Source organism: Triplophysa dalaica, chromosome 1, assembly GCF_015846415.1.
Source record: "Triplophysa dalaica isolate WHDGS20190420 chromosome 1, ASM1584641v1, whole genome shotgun sequence".
NCBI lineage: Eukaryota > Metazoa > Chordata > Actinopteri > Cypriniformes > Nemacheilidae > Triplophysa > Triplophysa dalaica.
The window spans coordinates 8,597,578-8,611,738 of record NC_079542.1 but is presented as its reverse complement, the minus strand read 5'-3'; the positions used below and the strand labels follow the sequence as shown (position 1 = coordinate 8,611,738).

At 39.9% G+C, this 14,161-nt stretch overlaps 1 protein-coding gene across 1 annotated transcript in view; it reads left to right on the top strand.

Moving 5' to 3' along the window:
• Nucleotides 1–1,133: 1,133 nt before the first annotated feature.
• The window catches only part of plcb3 (phospholipase C, beta 3 (phosphatidylinositol-specific)), a 46,238-nt gene continuing 33,210 nt past the window's right edge, over nucleotides 1,134–14,161 (top strand). The window contains exons 1-2 of the mRNA XM_056744680.1: nucleotides 1,134–1,649; nucleotides 11,529–11,612. Coding sequence (XP_056600658.1) covers nucleotides 1,551–1,649; nucleotides 11,529–11,612 — 183 coding nt within the window. The 5' untranslated portion in view covers nucleotides 1,134–1,550. The remainder of the gene's footprint in view (nucleotides 1,650–11,528; nucleotides 11,613–14,161) is intronic.

Sequence of the window (14,161 nt, the reverse complement as noted above, 5' to 3'; positions counted from 1 at the left end):
ACCACTAGATGGCAACAGTGGACCGTTGGACTGGAGATAAGACCTTGAGCTAGCTACTCCCTGTAGTTTTAACAAAGAAGCCTTTGAAGAGGTTACAGGGCTCAGCATTTGGCCAAAAATGTGCTATCTAAAAGAAATGTGAGCGGGCTTTGCGGCTACTGTTGATGTGTCAGCGGTTTCACATTAGGTAAAGAATTAGGGTGAAACACAGACCTAAAGAACTGTCTATATAAAGTTCAGATGAAATGTGTTATTTTTAAAGGTTGTGTGTATGTTAAAATATGTCTGTGTGCTGAAAAACAATGTGTCTTTGTGACTGCTTGGCCTTCGTTCAGAAATAGTCTCTCTGATTAGAGTGACTTGGAGAGAGACCTCTCAGTTATCTCAGTTTCGGTCTCTCCTCTCCAGGCCCTAACAGTGTCATCTTTCTCACGCTTGCGGTGGATATTTTCTTCATCACCCTTTCGTTCAAGCCTTGCCAAAGCAATGTGCCCTCCTGAGTCCACAAATCTCATTCTTCACAGTCACAGCTTTAAGACACATTCAGAGCACAGAATGAGAGGCCCAGCTGGGCTTGACATTGAAAGTGTGTGCGTGTGTCCCAAAAAGTAATACAAGTTCTGTCGTACTGTCGAAGGGTCACTGTATTACCACCCCGGTGCTTTTCTTTTTGCCCAAGGCGAGTAGCTGTATATTTAAATCTGGGAAGAGAACACCTGCTCAGGAATGAAGGGAAACAGGGCCAGTATTGCTGGGTGCTGAAAAGCAGGACGTTCCATGTAGCACAAAGACGGGGTCAAGAAGACCCATTCCATCTGAATACCTGTATCACAAAACATTTTACTTATTTAAATATCCCTATAATTAACTCTTCTTGACGTTTATATAACTTTCAAGAAGAAAACAACCTGTGATCCATTTCTATACTCTTACAAGAAAAATCATGCATAGCCTACATTAATTCCCTTAAATCAAGAAACTTTAATTATTTGTATAACTCAAATAGGCTATAACTACAACATTCTGCGAAATCAGTTTGAAACACTGTCATCTCTCAAAGAATGAAAAACATACAAAGAAAAAAAGAGAATAATAAAACACTCCCTCGCCTGTTCGCTTTTTTCTTCACTTCCTTATTCCCTCCTTCTTTCTCTCTCCTGCCCTGTCCTTCTCGCTCTCCCTCTCTCCCGTTTATTTCAGAGAAAACATGAGGGAAAAGAAGAGCGAATTCCAGCAGCGGGGACCAAAGTCAACTGGAAGTTTCTCATGAGCGGGAATCTCATCATTATAGAGCGGATGGAAGAACAGGAAGGAAAATATCAATTCTAGTCGGCGATAAGAGACTAAACGAATAAACAATCGCGAAAGTCATTAACTGCCCTCGTGAATGTGTGACAGTCGGCTTTGCGTGTGCTGAGCCAGCCGGGTCTCGAGGCTTCGGGTCGGGCTCCGGAGATTCTGACCGTCTCATTAAAAGATCCGCTGGCCACTGAAGGTCAGAGACTTCAAGCCGAGAGCAGAGGCGTCGCCTACCGGTCGATTCGGCAGTCATGGCCGGGGCGAAACCTGGAGTACACGCTTTACAGCTGAAACCGGTGTCGGTCCCTGAGGAACTTATAAGGGGGAACAAGTTTATCAAATGGGACGAGGTAAGAAGATCGCGTGTGTCCGGAGAGCGTGTTTGAGATTGTATAAGTCGTGATAGTCGGCTTGTGTTACATGTTTAAGTAATTTGGGGTAACATCTGACACCCGATAGATCATAAACACTCTTTCGGTAGATCTCAGTCGCAGTTGAGAAACGTTAGTTGAACTCCGAAAAGAAGACAAAAAGGTTAAGTTTGCAGTTTGGTTTCATTACTGTGTTTAAATTAAACAATCTAAACAAAAAACGAAGAACTTTTAAGTTGTCCCGGTTGTTGTTTTGTACTTAAAACGCGTTAAACACGTATGGTACAATGTGAGGGCACGAGAGTCTGTCCCTTGCGGAGTTGCGTTTAATGTCAGCATGGGTCCATATGTTTGCAGAAAATCACCATCTCATCTGAATTCTTCCGCGTAGTTGCTCTCCTGGCAACAAGGGCCTGTGTACGTTTCAAATCTCGCATCGGAAAGGCATTACAGTAGTTATTATGTCGAAGGATTATGGGTAGAAAATCTCCTTTTCATTATTATTCGATCAAGTCTTGACTTCCCCACTGGTCCTTACTAGGATTTAAAGAGGCAACACCTCATTACGGATTGAGTAAGAGAAAGTGGGCCTGTAGGACTCGATGCATGCCATGTCTCAACACATTAATAATTAACCAAAGCAAGCTATAAATTTTGAGTGGTTAGTGTGGTGTCAGGTCTACTTACACATCATGAAGATGTGTGCGTTTGTGTTCCCTTACGAAAACTGATCGTGGTATCACTATAGTAACCACGCATTTATCATGTGATTGTATAACTATATAATATAACTAAATAACTATTTGGCAGTGGTACAAAATATGGTACTCAATCGGACACAATGGTTACGTCACATAGGCCTACTGTAATAAAAGCAGGTTTAATTGTATGGGTGCTGCTGTCACAAACTGTCAATATTTGAGAATTGAACTGATTTTTGTTTATTAAAAACCCTCATTTTGAGTGTGTTTGTATGCTGGCAGATGGTGTGTCTTTAAAGGCATCAATAAATAAATATATAGCTTTAATGGGATTTATGTCTTCTGTTAATAAAATGGAGCTTCCATCAAAAAGACAGTCGATGTCATAGTTAGTAGAAGAGCAAAGCAGCGTTTTTTCCTTTGTACCTTCAGAATGAAAAGTGCCTGGTGTTTGTGATGTCAATGGATTCGAAAATAACTTTAAATGACACTTATGTAGATGAAAGCAAAACTCACAATAGATATAATCACGTCATGTTAAGGGCACGTGAGGTGACTTTGTGATGTTGGAGCTTTTCTGTTATGTAAAATGATAACATTGATCATATTTTCTCTTTTGTGCCTTGCATGGTTCTCGTGTCACCAGTTACAACTATGTGTCTGTTTTCCTTATGGCTTTCACTTAAGAAACGAAACTGCAAAAAGGCGTAGTTTTGACATCCACGCAGTGCTGAATGCCAGACATCAATAGAAGAGGTCGATTGGTCTTCGTGTCTCCATCTTTACCCCCTCCTGTTATGTACCGATAACCTCTCTTTAAACAAAGCTGCTGATGTGTTGTACGATCTATAACGCATTACCCAGGTCTCAAAATGAACCTGTGTGAGCTGTGTAATGACTGTAAATTGTGATGCTTCAAAGCGCCTAGCAAGAGTCAACGAGACAGTTCCCAAAACTCCACTTGAATCCCGATTGATCTTTGACTGCAATAAACGTAATCCCTTCCATAAAGACCATGTTCACTCTAGTAAAGGGACATGCTGCAGCTAAATACAATTGTCCTTTCTTTTCCTGATCGCATGGTAGCATTCTGTACACTGATTCTGGTTATTTATGAGTGTGAAAATCACATTTTGAAAAATTAGTTTAGTGACAACAAGTGCCCTTTTTAGTCTGCATAATATGTACAGACACAAACAGATTGTTTGGCTTTTAATTCAATTATTGCTTTTTTAATTTTGTGCATCAAAAGGGGGGGTAGTGGGGTGGGGGCGTGGTAATGTAAACAAAGAGTAGAGACCAAATATTAAAAAAGGAAAAAATTATTTGTATATGTAATATAATATAGTATGTGTGTAGATGCGTATTAATATGAAATTGTTTGTGTGTGTTTATTGCTCTACGAGAGTATAAAATATTTTTCATGAGTAGACAGATTCAAGAAGTAAACGGTATGTATTTAGTTTTTGTCTGTATTTCACCGTATACACCATTACATATGTAATTCACTTCTGCATGAAATTCAGTTGTTACTACTAAACTTTGTCATGTGTCCTCGAGTAGCATTTGTAAATATTAATTGTCAAGCCCCTTATTCTATTTTGCAGAAGACATCATACTGATTCCCTCGATCCCATTAGCCAGCCTGAGCTTTGACTTGCAAATTTATCCCTAGACAGTGTCTACACCGGACGCGACAGGCGTGACATTGCAACCTGCTTGCCGCGTCCAGTGCGGATAAAATGTAAAATTATAATGGGTTCTAATGTGTTTCCAATGTCTTTGTTTGCGTTGCGCCCTGTATACTAGACACGGTGTTAAAGTTCCAGTTTTTGGAGGTCTTGAGTGTCTGCCTTGCAAGTCACCACATAGGGTCATTATGGGATTCGTATGTAGCCTTGGGTGAGATAAATTCATACACACACGACGCGATAGAATGACAGATATTCTGAGATTGAATAAAAGTAGTCGTCTTTCTTGCATAACTATAATGCGAGCCAGAATATAAATGTTGTTCTTCAAACCCCGTAAGGATGGTTTGGAATGAACATGCCCGCTGTCTAAACAAACCGATTTGAGGGAAGATTCACAGGGACTAGAATAGTCATCTCTCTCTCTCTCCCTCTCTCTCTCTGTCATTCTCTGAGGGAATTCCAAAGGAAGCGTTTAGGGTTGTGATTAAGCGTGTGAACTACAAAACCAAGATGTGTGTATTTCTCTCAATGGCTCAGGAGATCAGTGTTGACTGGTGTGAGAAAGAGATCGGCTGGTGTAGAAGGCTGAGAGAAAAACTTGGGATAGGCAACTGTGCGTGAGAGGAGAGAGGTTTCACACACAGTCCAAACAAGGAGATAACACGTGGCGAAAAATACTGAGAAGTGGCGCGAGGGACCCTGAAGCATGAAGGGACTATGACCAAAAAGACAGAAAAACTGACAAACCAAGAGTGCGCTGCTTTTCTGGCAACATTGGGTCCTTGTTCTTGTGCTAACTGTTCTGTTTACCACATTTGTGTGTGTCTAAAATTCTCATATGGAAATATGTCTCAAGGTGCATATTATTTTGACTATATTTATTCTGACGTAAGTGGTGTGTTTTGATTTTGTGTACTGCAGACCTTATTTGACTTTGATGAAGGAGGGAGTTTTGCATGTTTGGTCATGTCTGGTGTGCATGTGTACACAAGGGTACGGCGCTGCTTAACTGTGCGTGTTTGTGTACAAAGACATATCAATTTTGCAAAAAATCTGGAAGCACAGATTCGGTCTGGGCTTGTTCGTGATACCTGTGTGGCTTGTGGAAAAGAGTTTAGCCATTAGTTTTGCGATTCAATCTGACTTATGATTTGTACCAGGCGAAAGATAAACCGTGCTAAAAATCCCTTGCTTACATTGAGAGGACTAGAAAATACCGGAGGATATCCTAGCAACTGCTTAAAAACATGCTAAAACCACTCTGACCACCTTTAACGCATAGCGTTTCCCACTTGTCCCAAGTCATTAATTCCCTCCGTGAGTTTTGCCATTTTGTTTTTCCTCCAGCCAAACCTATCACAATCTTGTGACAAACACCAAATATACGTGTGAGAAAGCAAGAAGTTTGGCTGTTCAGTGTTTGTCATAAGCCCACACACTAACAGAACACATGTGCGTTCACACACACGGACGCACGCACAACAGAAGTGGTTGATGTGGTTTGCAAAACTCGACTGCCAACAGATCATGTTACCCGTCAACTGTCAACACAGCAATTCAGTTTAGTGCCAAAAAACAATTTGGTGATTTGGGAAAACATGTGGCAACGAAGGACTAAGCAGGTTTTGCATTCAGCTTGTGTGTGCCGATTCGCAAGTGTTGTCTGTGCAGTTTTCCTGGAAATGACTGTATGGGAAACACTCATTCAGGTGTCCCTCCGCAGCTGTACCGGGTTTGTTGACTCTTGCCATGCTGCTAATGGAGTCTCACCTCGCTGAGAAACAAGCGCCGGCACGCTTTCAGTATAAGGAGAAGTCAGAAGAGAACACAAGGGAAAGAGATGTCATTGGGCACTTAAGTTGTATGTCTACTGATGACCCACAGTTCACATATGGGTGTGTTTGACCTCTGCTCACTCCCTCCAGCCCTTCCTCTCCTTGTGTTTTGCCCTCTCGTTCAGGAAGGAGACCTTTGTGTGTGTGATTTAGAACCTTCTGAAAGGTTGCTGTTAATCAGTTTTTGTAGAGGTGCAAATCTATTCTAGCATTTATAGCATTATAGCAGTATACAGAACACTTTTAGCATGTAGTGTTTAACATTAAGAATAGACCCCTTGGCCCTTGGTCATTATAAGAGCATTTCAGGTCAGTTGATAGAATTGACTCTTGCCCTGTGGGGCTATGGCTGTCTGTCACGTTAAATCGTAAGTATTTTAACTTTGTGCTGTTTTCATCCCTTGCGGACTTAAACATGAGACTTTAACGTATTGAAAAATGTGGTTCCAATATTGCTGATTTCTGTTTGTTAGGGATGCACCGATCCGATACTCTGGATCGGAATTGAGGCCGATCCGGGTCTTTTTTGCTGGATCGGGTATCGGACTGACGGGTTCTCTTTAGTCCGATCCGTTGCGATACCCGTGGATGTTACTATAAAGCTTCATAAAGGACTTACTATCAGGAAATTACCATAAACGTTGTCATGCACTGTTTTCGATGTCATGTATTTCGATAGCTTTATGCGAGGAATAAACCAATATAGCATAATTATAAAACTCTGACCTCCGCTGGTGCGGTAATCTGTCAATCTCAATCCAGCATGCGTGTGTCCGGGAACAGTCAGGATGTTTCTCGTTCCAATGTTTTCAATATTCTTAATAATCACTAGATAATAGAGGGTGGTTTTGTTTAAAACACATTTTGCCGGAGACGGTACTCGCTGAGTGTAACGTTATTAGATTCAAGCACTGGAAGGGGTCTATGTTATGCGTCATTCATACATAACTTTAAACTTTAGGATGGATTCAATTTTCTATGATTTAAACACATAACATATATATTCTCTTTGTGTTATAACTGTTTTGAACTTGTGAAGCAAAGATCCCCGCGACAACAGGATCATCTCTATCCGGGATGCTCGTGAGTGAAGCGGGTGCTTTAAGCGCATCATTCTGCGTCCAATGCGCATGACTTTAAATAACGTAGAAGCGAATGTATTAAGCGCATCATTTTGTGTCCAGGATGTGCATGAGCGAGTTTGGACACTTTTATAATGTGATAGCTTTGTGTAATAAACAGAGATTTATTTGTTAAATATTTTGTAAGTATCTGTGCTTTATGAGACCACATTTTTGTTTTGTTTGTATTTTTAAGTTTAATACAGCACTTAATTACATACTTTTAAGTAAAAATACTTAAGTAAAGGAAAATGGTAGATTTTAATGTACTTATGGATTTAAAGTAAAAAAAAACAATTTATTTATGGACTGTAGTGGAATAAGTATGATGTGATTCATACTGTAGGAAAGCATTTTTTGTCCAAAGTACTCTGATAAAGTACAGATAGTTTAAAATGTACTTGAAAGTAAACATGCTTAACTATTCATCTCTGGCAATAAAAGTTAAAATATGCAGGTCTACTTTGATCATGAAAAACAGTGCTAGTATCGGATCAGAATCGGAATCGGCCGATACGCAGAATTCAGATATCGAAATCGGATCGGAAAGGAAAAAGTAGTATCGGTGCATCCCTAGTTACATTGTAAAGAAATTACAATAGATAGATGTTTCAATTACAGACCAGTTACTGATGTTTTGCATTGTATTCAGTTATTAAGCAGCTGTGTATTTATGAATGTAGCTAGATATTTGGATATAACGTATGAAGAGTGTTCAGAAAAGTTAAATTTTACTAGTAAACATACAACATTTCCCACTATATATAAATTTTGTACATTTTTGGTGTGGACAGTAAAAGTGTTAAAGGGATAGTTCATCCCAATATGAAAACTCTGTTCATGAATTCTTTGCTCTCTATTTGTTCCACACCTGTATAAATGTCCTTGTTTGGTTCTTTGACCCCATTGACTACCATAGTAGGAAAAATTACAATGGTAGTCAAAAGTGCCGCAGAACTGCAGAGTAAATGATGACAGAATTATTTATTTTGGGTGAACTATCCCTTTAACTAGGCCTGGTCCAGTCTGCATTAAAACAATCCTTATGCTTCTCAAAACAACTTTGTCAACTTTTTAAGCGAGCGTGCTCATACCCTGCTCAGTTCTGGAAGTATGAAAAGGAAAAAATAAACTGCATGTTGATAAAATGGCACAAATGAAAGCTAGAATATTCAGATGTAGTATGCCACAACACAGATTCAGTGGTCATAAATTATCCAGAATCACGAAATGTATTCACTCTTTTTCTGCATTCCTAGACTTTGAGGTGTTAAAGTCCGTTGTGTTGTAGTTTGTGTGTGTATTAAGTAATGCCTGTAAAAGCATGCGAGTACTGCAAGCCAAATGAACTGGCCACTCACGCACTGAAATAGCTGACATTGTTAATGCGTCAAAAGTGTCTTGAGTATTTATTCAACATTTTTACAAATGTGAAGTGTGTAATGGAAGTTACTAGATATAACTGTGTTCATGTGTCAGCGGGAGTCAAAGAAGCTTGAGAGTTTTTATAGGCCTGCTCTGTACACGCGTACACACACACACACACACTAATGAGACCCTTACAGGGTGAAGGTCACTTCATTCCTCCCCACACAAAAACAAACATACACACATTGACTGTAGGTTAATGGGTTCATGAAAGAAAATGTATCTTAATCTAATTAACTGTTGAGTTCTCTATGGAATGTTGATCTCTTGTATGACTACCGGTATGTTAAAATAAATATAGACCACTTCTGAAAACGTTAACAACGCTGGTCCAGAAGTACTTTCTGTTTTTTTTTACATTACACAACAGTTTTAAAAAAATGCAAACAACAGAACATTTGTATATGAATCAGAATGTCAAAGACATTTCTTTAAAGACCACGTTTCACAGGCGGTTTCTGCCAATCTCATTTTAATCTCGAGTGCCTATACAGTAGTAATGCATACTTCGTGTCTTCGAAGAAATATTTATCTAGAAGAATTTAATAGAGAGAGATACAGCTATACGTTTATTTCCGGAAAAACATGAGCTGCTAGAGGTGGGACTATGGGGAGAGTGGGATGGAACTACAGCACGAGCAAGCGACACATAATCACATTAATCCCTTCGTGTTTTGTACATTATGCACTTGAACGCAGATTGGCTTTAAAAATCAGATGTATGACTTAGTTTGCTGTTCATGTCGGGCATCTTTTAGCACCGGGTCCGCACCATCTATCAGTTTCTAATGATCTCCAAATCCAGTGTTATATCCATACAACATCCGTCACTGAAGTGCCGTGAACAAACTGACCCATCTTGATGTAGCACAGATAACCTTGATGGTAAGCGGGTCTCGCTCGTCGGTTGGCTCATGGCAGGGCTTTTTCTTTTGCCTTGCTTTTCTCGGAGAATGGCTAATAAAAGGAATAGGATCCCTGTGACGACACAAGGATCCAGAATTATAAAAAACTTTCCGAAACAAGTTGGAGTGCTGGGGGAGTGTATCAGGTACAGAAATACTATGTCATACGTCCAACTTGTTTTTAAAAAGTTGACCATCTTAAGCGGGGGGGGGCACGGTGGCTTAGTGGTTAGCACGTTCGCCTCACACCTCCAGGGTTGGGGGCTCGATTCCCGCTTCCGACTTGTGTGTGTGGAGTTTGCATGTTCTCCCCGTGCCTCGGGGGTTTCCTCCGGGTACTCCGGTTTCCTCCCCTGGTCCAAAGACATGCATGGTAGGTTGATTGGCATCTCTGGAAAAATTGTCCGTAGGGTGTGAGTGCGTGAGTGAATGAGTGAGTGTGTGTGCCCTGCGATGGGTTGGTACTCCATCCAGGGTGTATCCTGCCTTGATGCCCGATAACTCCTGAGATAGGCGCAGGCTCCCCGTGACCCGAGGTAGTTCGGATAAGCGGTAGAAAATGGATGGATGGACCATCTTAAGCATGAGAAGCCAGCGCGTTAAACCGTGTAAAGAAGTCAGAATGCATGACATAGCATGACACCGGATCTTTAAGTTGTAATTTTGTAAGATTTAAAAAGTTGTAAAAATGAGAACAGATGTGCTTCTGGACCAGAGTTTACATCTTGCAAAGTGGTCTATATCTATTCTGTTACCTTTTCCCCCACCTCTCTCGCTCTGCCTTTATCTTTTCCTCCTTTTAATTTTATATTATATATGCGCACCTGAAGCCACTGTGGCACAAAAATGTTTTCAGTGCGTGTGTTTTTAAATAAAGTTTGTTTAGCATTCGTCTTGCAACACTGTTTTGTTTAGGCAAACATGAAAAGCAGTCAGAATGCAAATGATATGATTGCGTTTCATGACAACCGCGACAGTTACCGTGAACCGGTGTGCCTGTGTATATACCTCCTGACACTGGGTGGAGATTTTACAGAGAAGTTGTAAAGTAAATCTGTGCGTGCAGATTATTTTAATCATTTGCAAACACTCCACAAGACTGTGTCTATAGACTAGCAGCCGCATTTCACTTTATCCTCTCTAAACCTACGTATGAGATTAGCTCTTAACCGGTTGTCTAAACAGATCAGATTAAGTGTTAGGCAAGTGAATTTGAATTAGTGTCTAGTGATTTGTGTACTTTAAAGATCTAGAACAAAGACATTTAAATAGAAATAAAAGCTTATTGTCTTTTTTGCTCTTAGGTGTGCCACAGGTTTGAAACGGGTGTCCATGGTGTCTTGTACCTTCTCTATAATTTAGATTTGACATTTTCATTTAAATTTTGTGCTTACATTTTAATGGTTGGTCAGTGGTCAGTTGCCGTTTTTGTGGTGTACAGCCTTCAACAGAATATAATCTTGTTATAAACAGAATTTTTTGGCACATGCAGCAAGCCATCCTGTTTTTTCATCCCTACAACATGCACGCATGCAAAGTACCTACTCTGCACATAATAGTCATACTGTACAAATATTATGGTTCGCTGCAATTGATGATTCTTATAATATACAGCCATTAAATGTTTTAGAAAGCCTTGTTCTGTGGCTTTTCTGATATGCGATATTATCTCTGTCTCTCTATCTCTCTGGGTCTTGAGGTTTTGGTTTCACTCATTACATTCATTTCTAAATCCCAGTATCCCCCAGGACCATCCACCCATTCCAAACAAATATCATTTATCTGACTTGCTTTCATGTCCTTATGTCAGCGTTTTGACTTCCAATCTGCTTATTCTTGGATTGATGTATGTACTACTGTACAATAATCACTAACATAACATGTCCAGTGGTGTCGGCTTCTGATGTCATCATGTTGCCATGGTTTCAGGTTAAGTCAACTAAATGAGCTGAATTATGTAGTAAAGGTTCTAAAAAGTCATTGTTTCGCAGAGGTTAAGCTTCATTAGAGCTGTTTCATGTCGCAGATGTAGGGAAATTTTATGCAAATCATTTATAGAAGGATCTTGTTTTCAAAACATTCTCCACAGAAATGTTGCACAGATATTGTTTGTTAAAGTGTATGGATTACTTGAATGCACACTGACACTTTTTTAAATTTGTTTATGTGTTTAGGATAGCAGTACCTCACTCACCCTTGTGACCCTTAAAGTGGACCCCGATGGATTCTTCCTGTACTGGTCCGAAGGGACCAAAATGGTCAGTGCTTCCTCTTTTTACATGTCTCCTTTATTAACAGCCATTGCTTGCAAATTCAGTACTTATAATGTGTACATAAAATTGAACAACCAGTGTTTAATAAAGTCAGGTATGGTCACTTGTGTCTTTTTGTATGAAACTTGCATGATGTTTCGGATGCCTTCATGTCCTTGATTAGTTGGACTTTAAAAGACAGACTTCATCCACTTTTTGACTTGGCCACCCAGAACACCCTACATTTAAAAATTAAAAGCTTTAATATCTGATTTTTGTTTCACAAAAGGCTCTTTGTGGCGAAAAAAGGTAAGAAAGAGATGGTTCTTTAAAAAACCCTTTGGCTGAATGGTTGTTTGTGAAACCAAAAATTGCTCTTCTTATATCATCACTGTGAAGAACCTTTTAAGCACCTTTATTTTTATGTATCAACCTCATAGCAATGTGCTAACCACTCAGAACACCTTAACAATTGGATCAAAATTCCCCTGTCAGCCTCGCTCTTTACCCCCAACGATTGTTCACATTTTATGCTACAGGGGTTTTCATCAGTACAAATGCACAAATGTATTTAGCCGCCCTGCCATTTCTTTAACATCTATTGTCATTCGCTCCTGCTTCCTGTCCCCCTGCCGCCCTCCCGTTCAATGAGGGCCACTTGCTTATCATGTGAGCGCCTATGAATCAAATCAAATTTTAGCCCGTGAAATTCAATCAAGGCATGCAGCCATTCTCTCATTCTATTAAGCGTTCAGATACGACGTTCACTTTCATCTCTCTTCTTATGATCGGTGTTGCATGTGTGGTATGAAGGACTCAAGCTGGTTCCATCAAATTTAGAAAAGGGACTTTCCGCGGTCCGGGGACACGCGTATTTGCGTGTCTGTCAGTCTCGCTTAAACATAGCAGTAAATTCACGCCATTTGCCAAGACAAATTATTTACAAGCCATGCGCTTTATTTGGAGAATACTGCATGCGTTAAGGGAGCATGTGCATTTACTTCATAAACAACAGACAGTGAGAAGCCGGGAGTAATTTCTTTTCACTGGCATATTTGAGACGACAAAGAAGTTGGCTGCATGTGTGCGAGAGTGTGTTGCAATACAGTATTAGGACACTAGGCCAGCCTTTGCCGCAGGAAATGCTGTAACCTTGTTTGGCATAGGCAGTAATGGCCCTAGGGAGCCCATCCTCTCCGTTTAATAGTAAAGAGGCCATCTCATCTCGTCTCTTCAGTAACTTACTCGCACATTTATATATCAAACACGCCTTTATTTCTCCTTCTAAGTATTAAAAGATTGTTTAAAGTCAGCCACACTTCCATGTTTTTTTAGAGTTAATTTGGGTGTGAATTTGGCAGATTTTAAGTCTTTCTAGAAGGCATGATCTGCATAAAATTTTGGTTATTGTCATGTTGTATTATGTTTACAAGGGCGTTTGTCATGGACGAACTTTATCACTTTTTCCTCTGGCATAAAAACCGATAAAACTTTGAAATTTGCAGGAACACACTCACACAAACGCTGTGGTAAAACAGGTTTAGCGTTGAGGAAAACACCATTGATCTACTGTCAGAACTAACTCTATTCTAACTCTGCTGCCTACTTAATGGACAGGGCAGGTTTGCATGTGTGTTTCTCACAATGCCCCCCTGTTATACTGTATACAGCGTCTGTGGGTGTATCGGTATGCGTGTCCTATTTTCAAGGCAAATCTAGTATCTGGTTACTAGATCCCACATGCAGCCTTCAGCCATACTGATGGAGAAATTAATAGCAATTCTTCTGTTATGGGATCAAAAGTTTTTTTAGAGCAAGCCACATAGGTAAGATATCTTCTGCACAGTGAGAAAAGTTATATCGGACAGAAACAAAGCTTATCGACTGCTTCACTGAGATGTGTGGTACACTTGAGGCACTTTAATTTCCCTAAGGGCAAAGTAATTTCGCAGGAAAGAAAGTATGAAATAACTTTGTCTGTCTGAACGTGTGTCTGGACTGCTTCCTTATAGACTACAAGTTGGCATTTTGTGTGCTTGTGCGAAAGCTTGTTGAAATGCAAGTCTTCCGTTACACATGAGGCATGTTGTGTAATCTTCACGAACCTGCGCTAGCAAGGCGGAATTCCTGTTTGCAAGAAAGCAAGTTTATTGTAACACCATGTATTTTAAGATGCAAGGCCAATCAAATGTTTACATTTTCTAGACACTAGATCTAAACCCATATACTCCAGTGGCATGAAGATGCATAAGCGTTCGAATAATGTCTATTAGACATATTAATGTATACGCTCTAAAAATGCTGGGTTAGTTTTAACCTATGGTTGGGTCAAAGTTTTATCCAGTAATCCATGGTTTGAAACAACCCAGGATTTTGGGCTGAATGTTTGTGCGAATTGAGTCACTATTGCCTTGGTTGTGTTCTTGCTACATTTTTGCAATCTGACAATTAATTAATTGTATATTCTTGCTACATTTTTGCGGTCTGACACTTAAATCATTTTATAACAACAACTAGTTCAGCAGCACTCTACTGTAAATGTATTATTTACATTT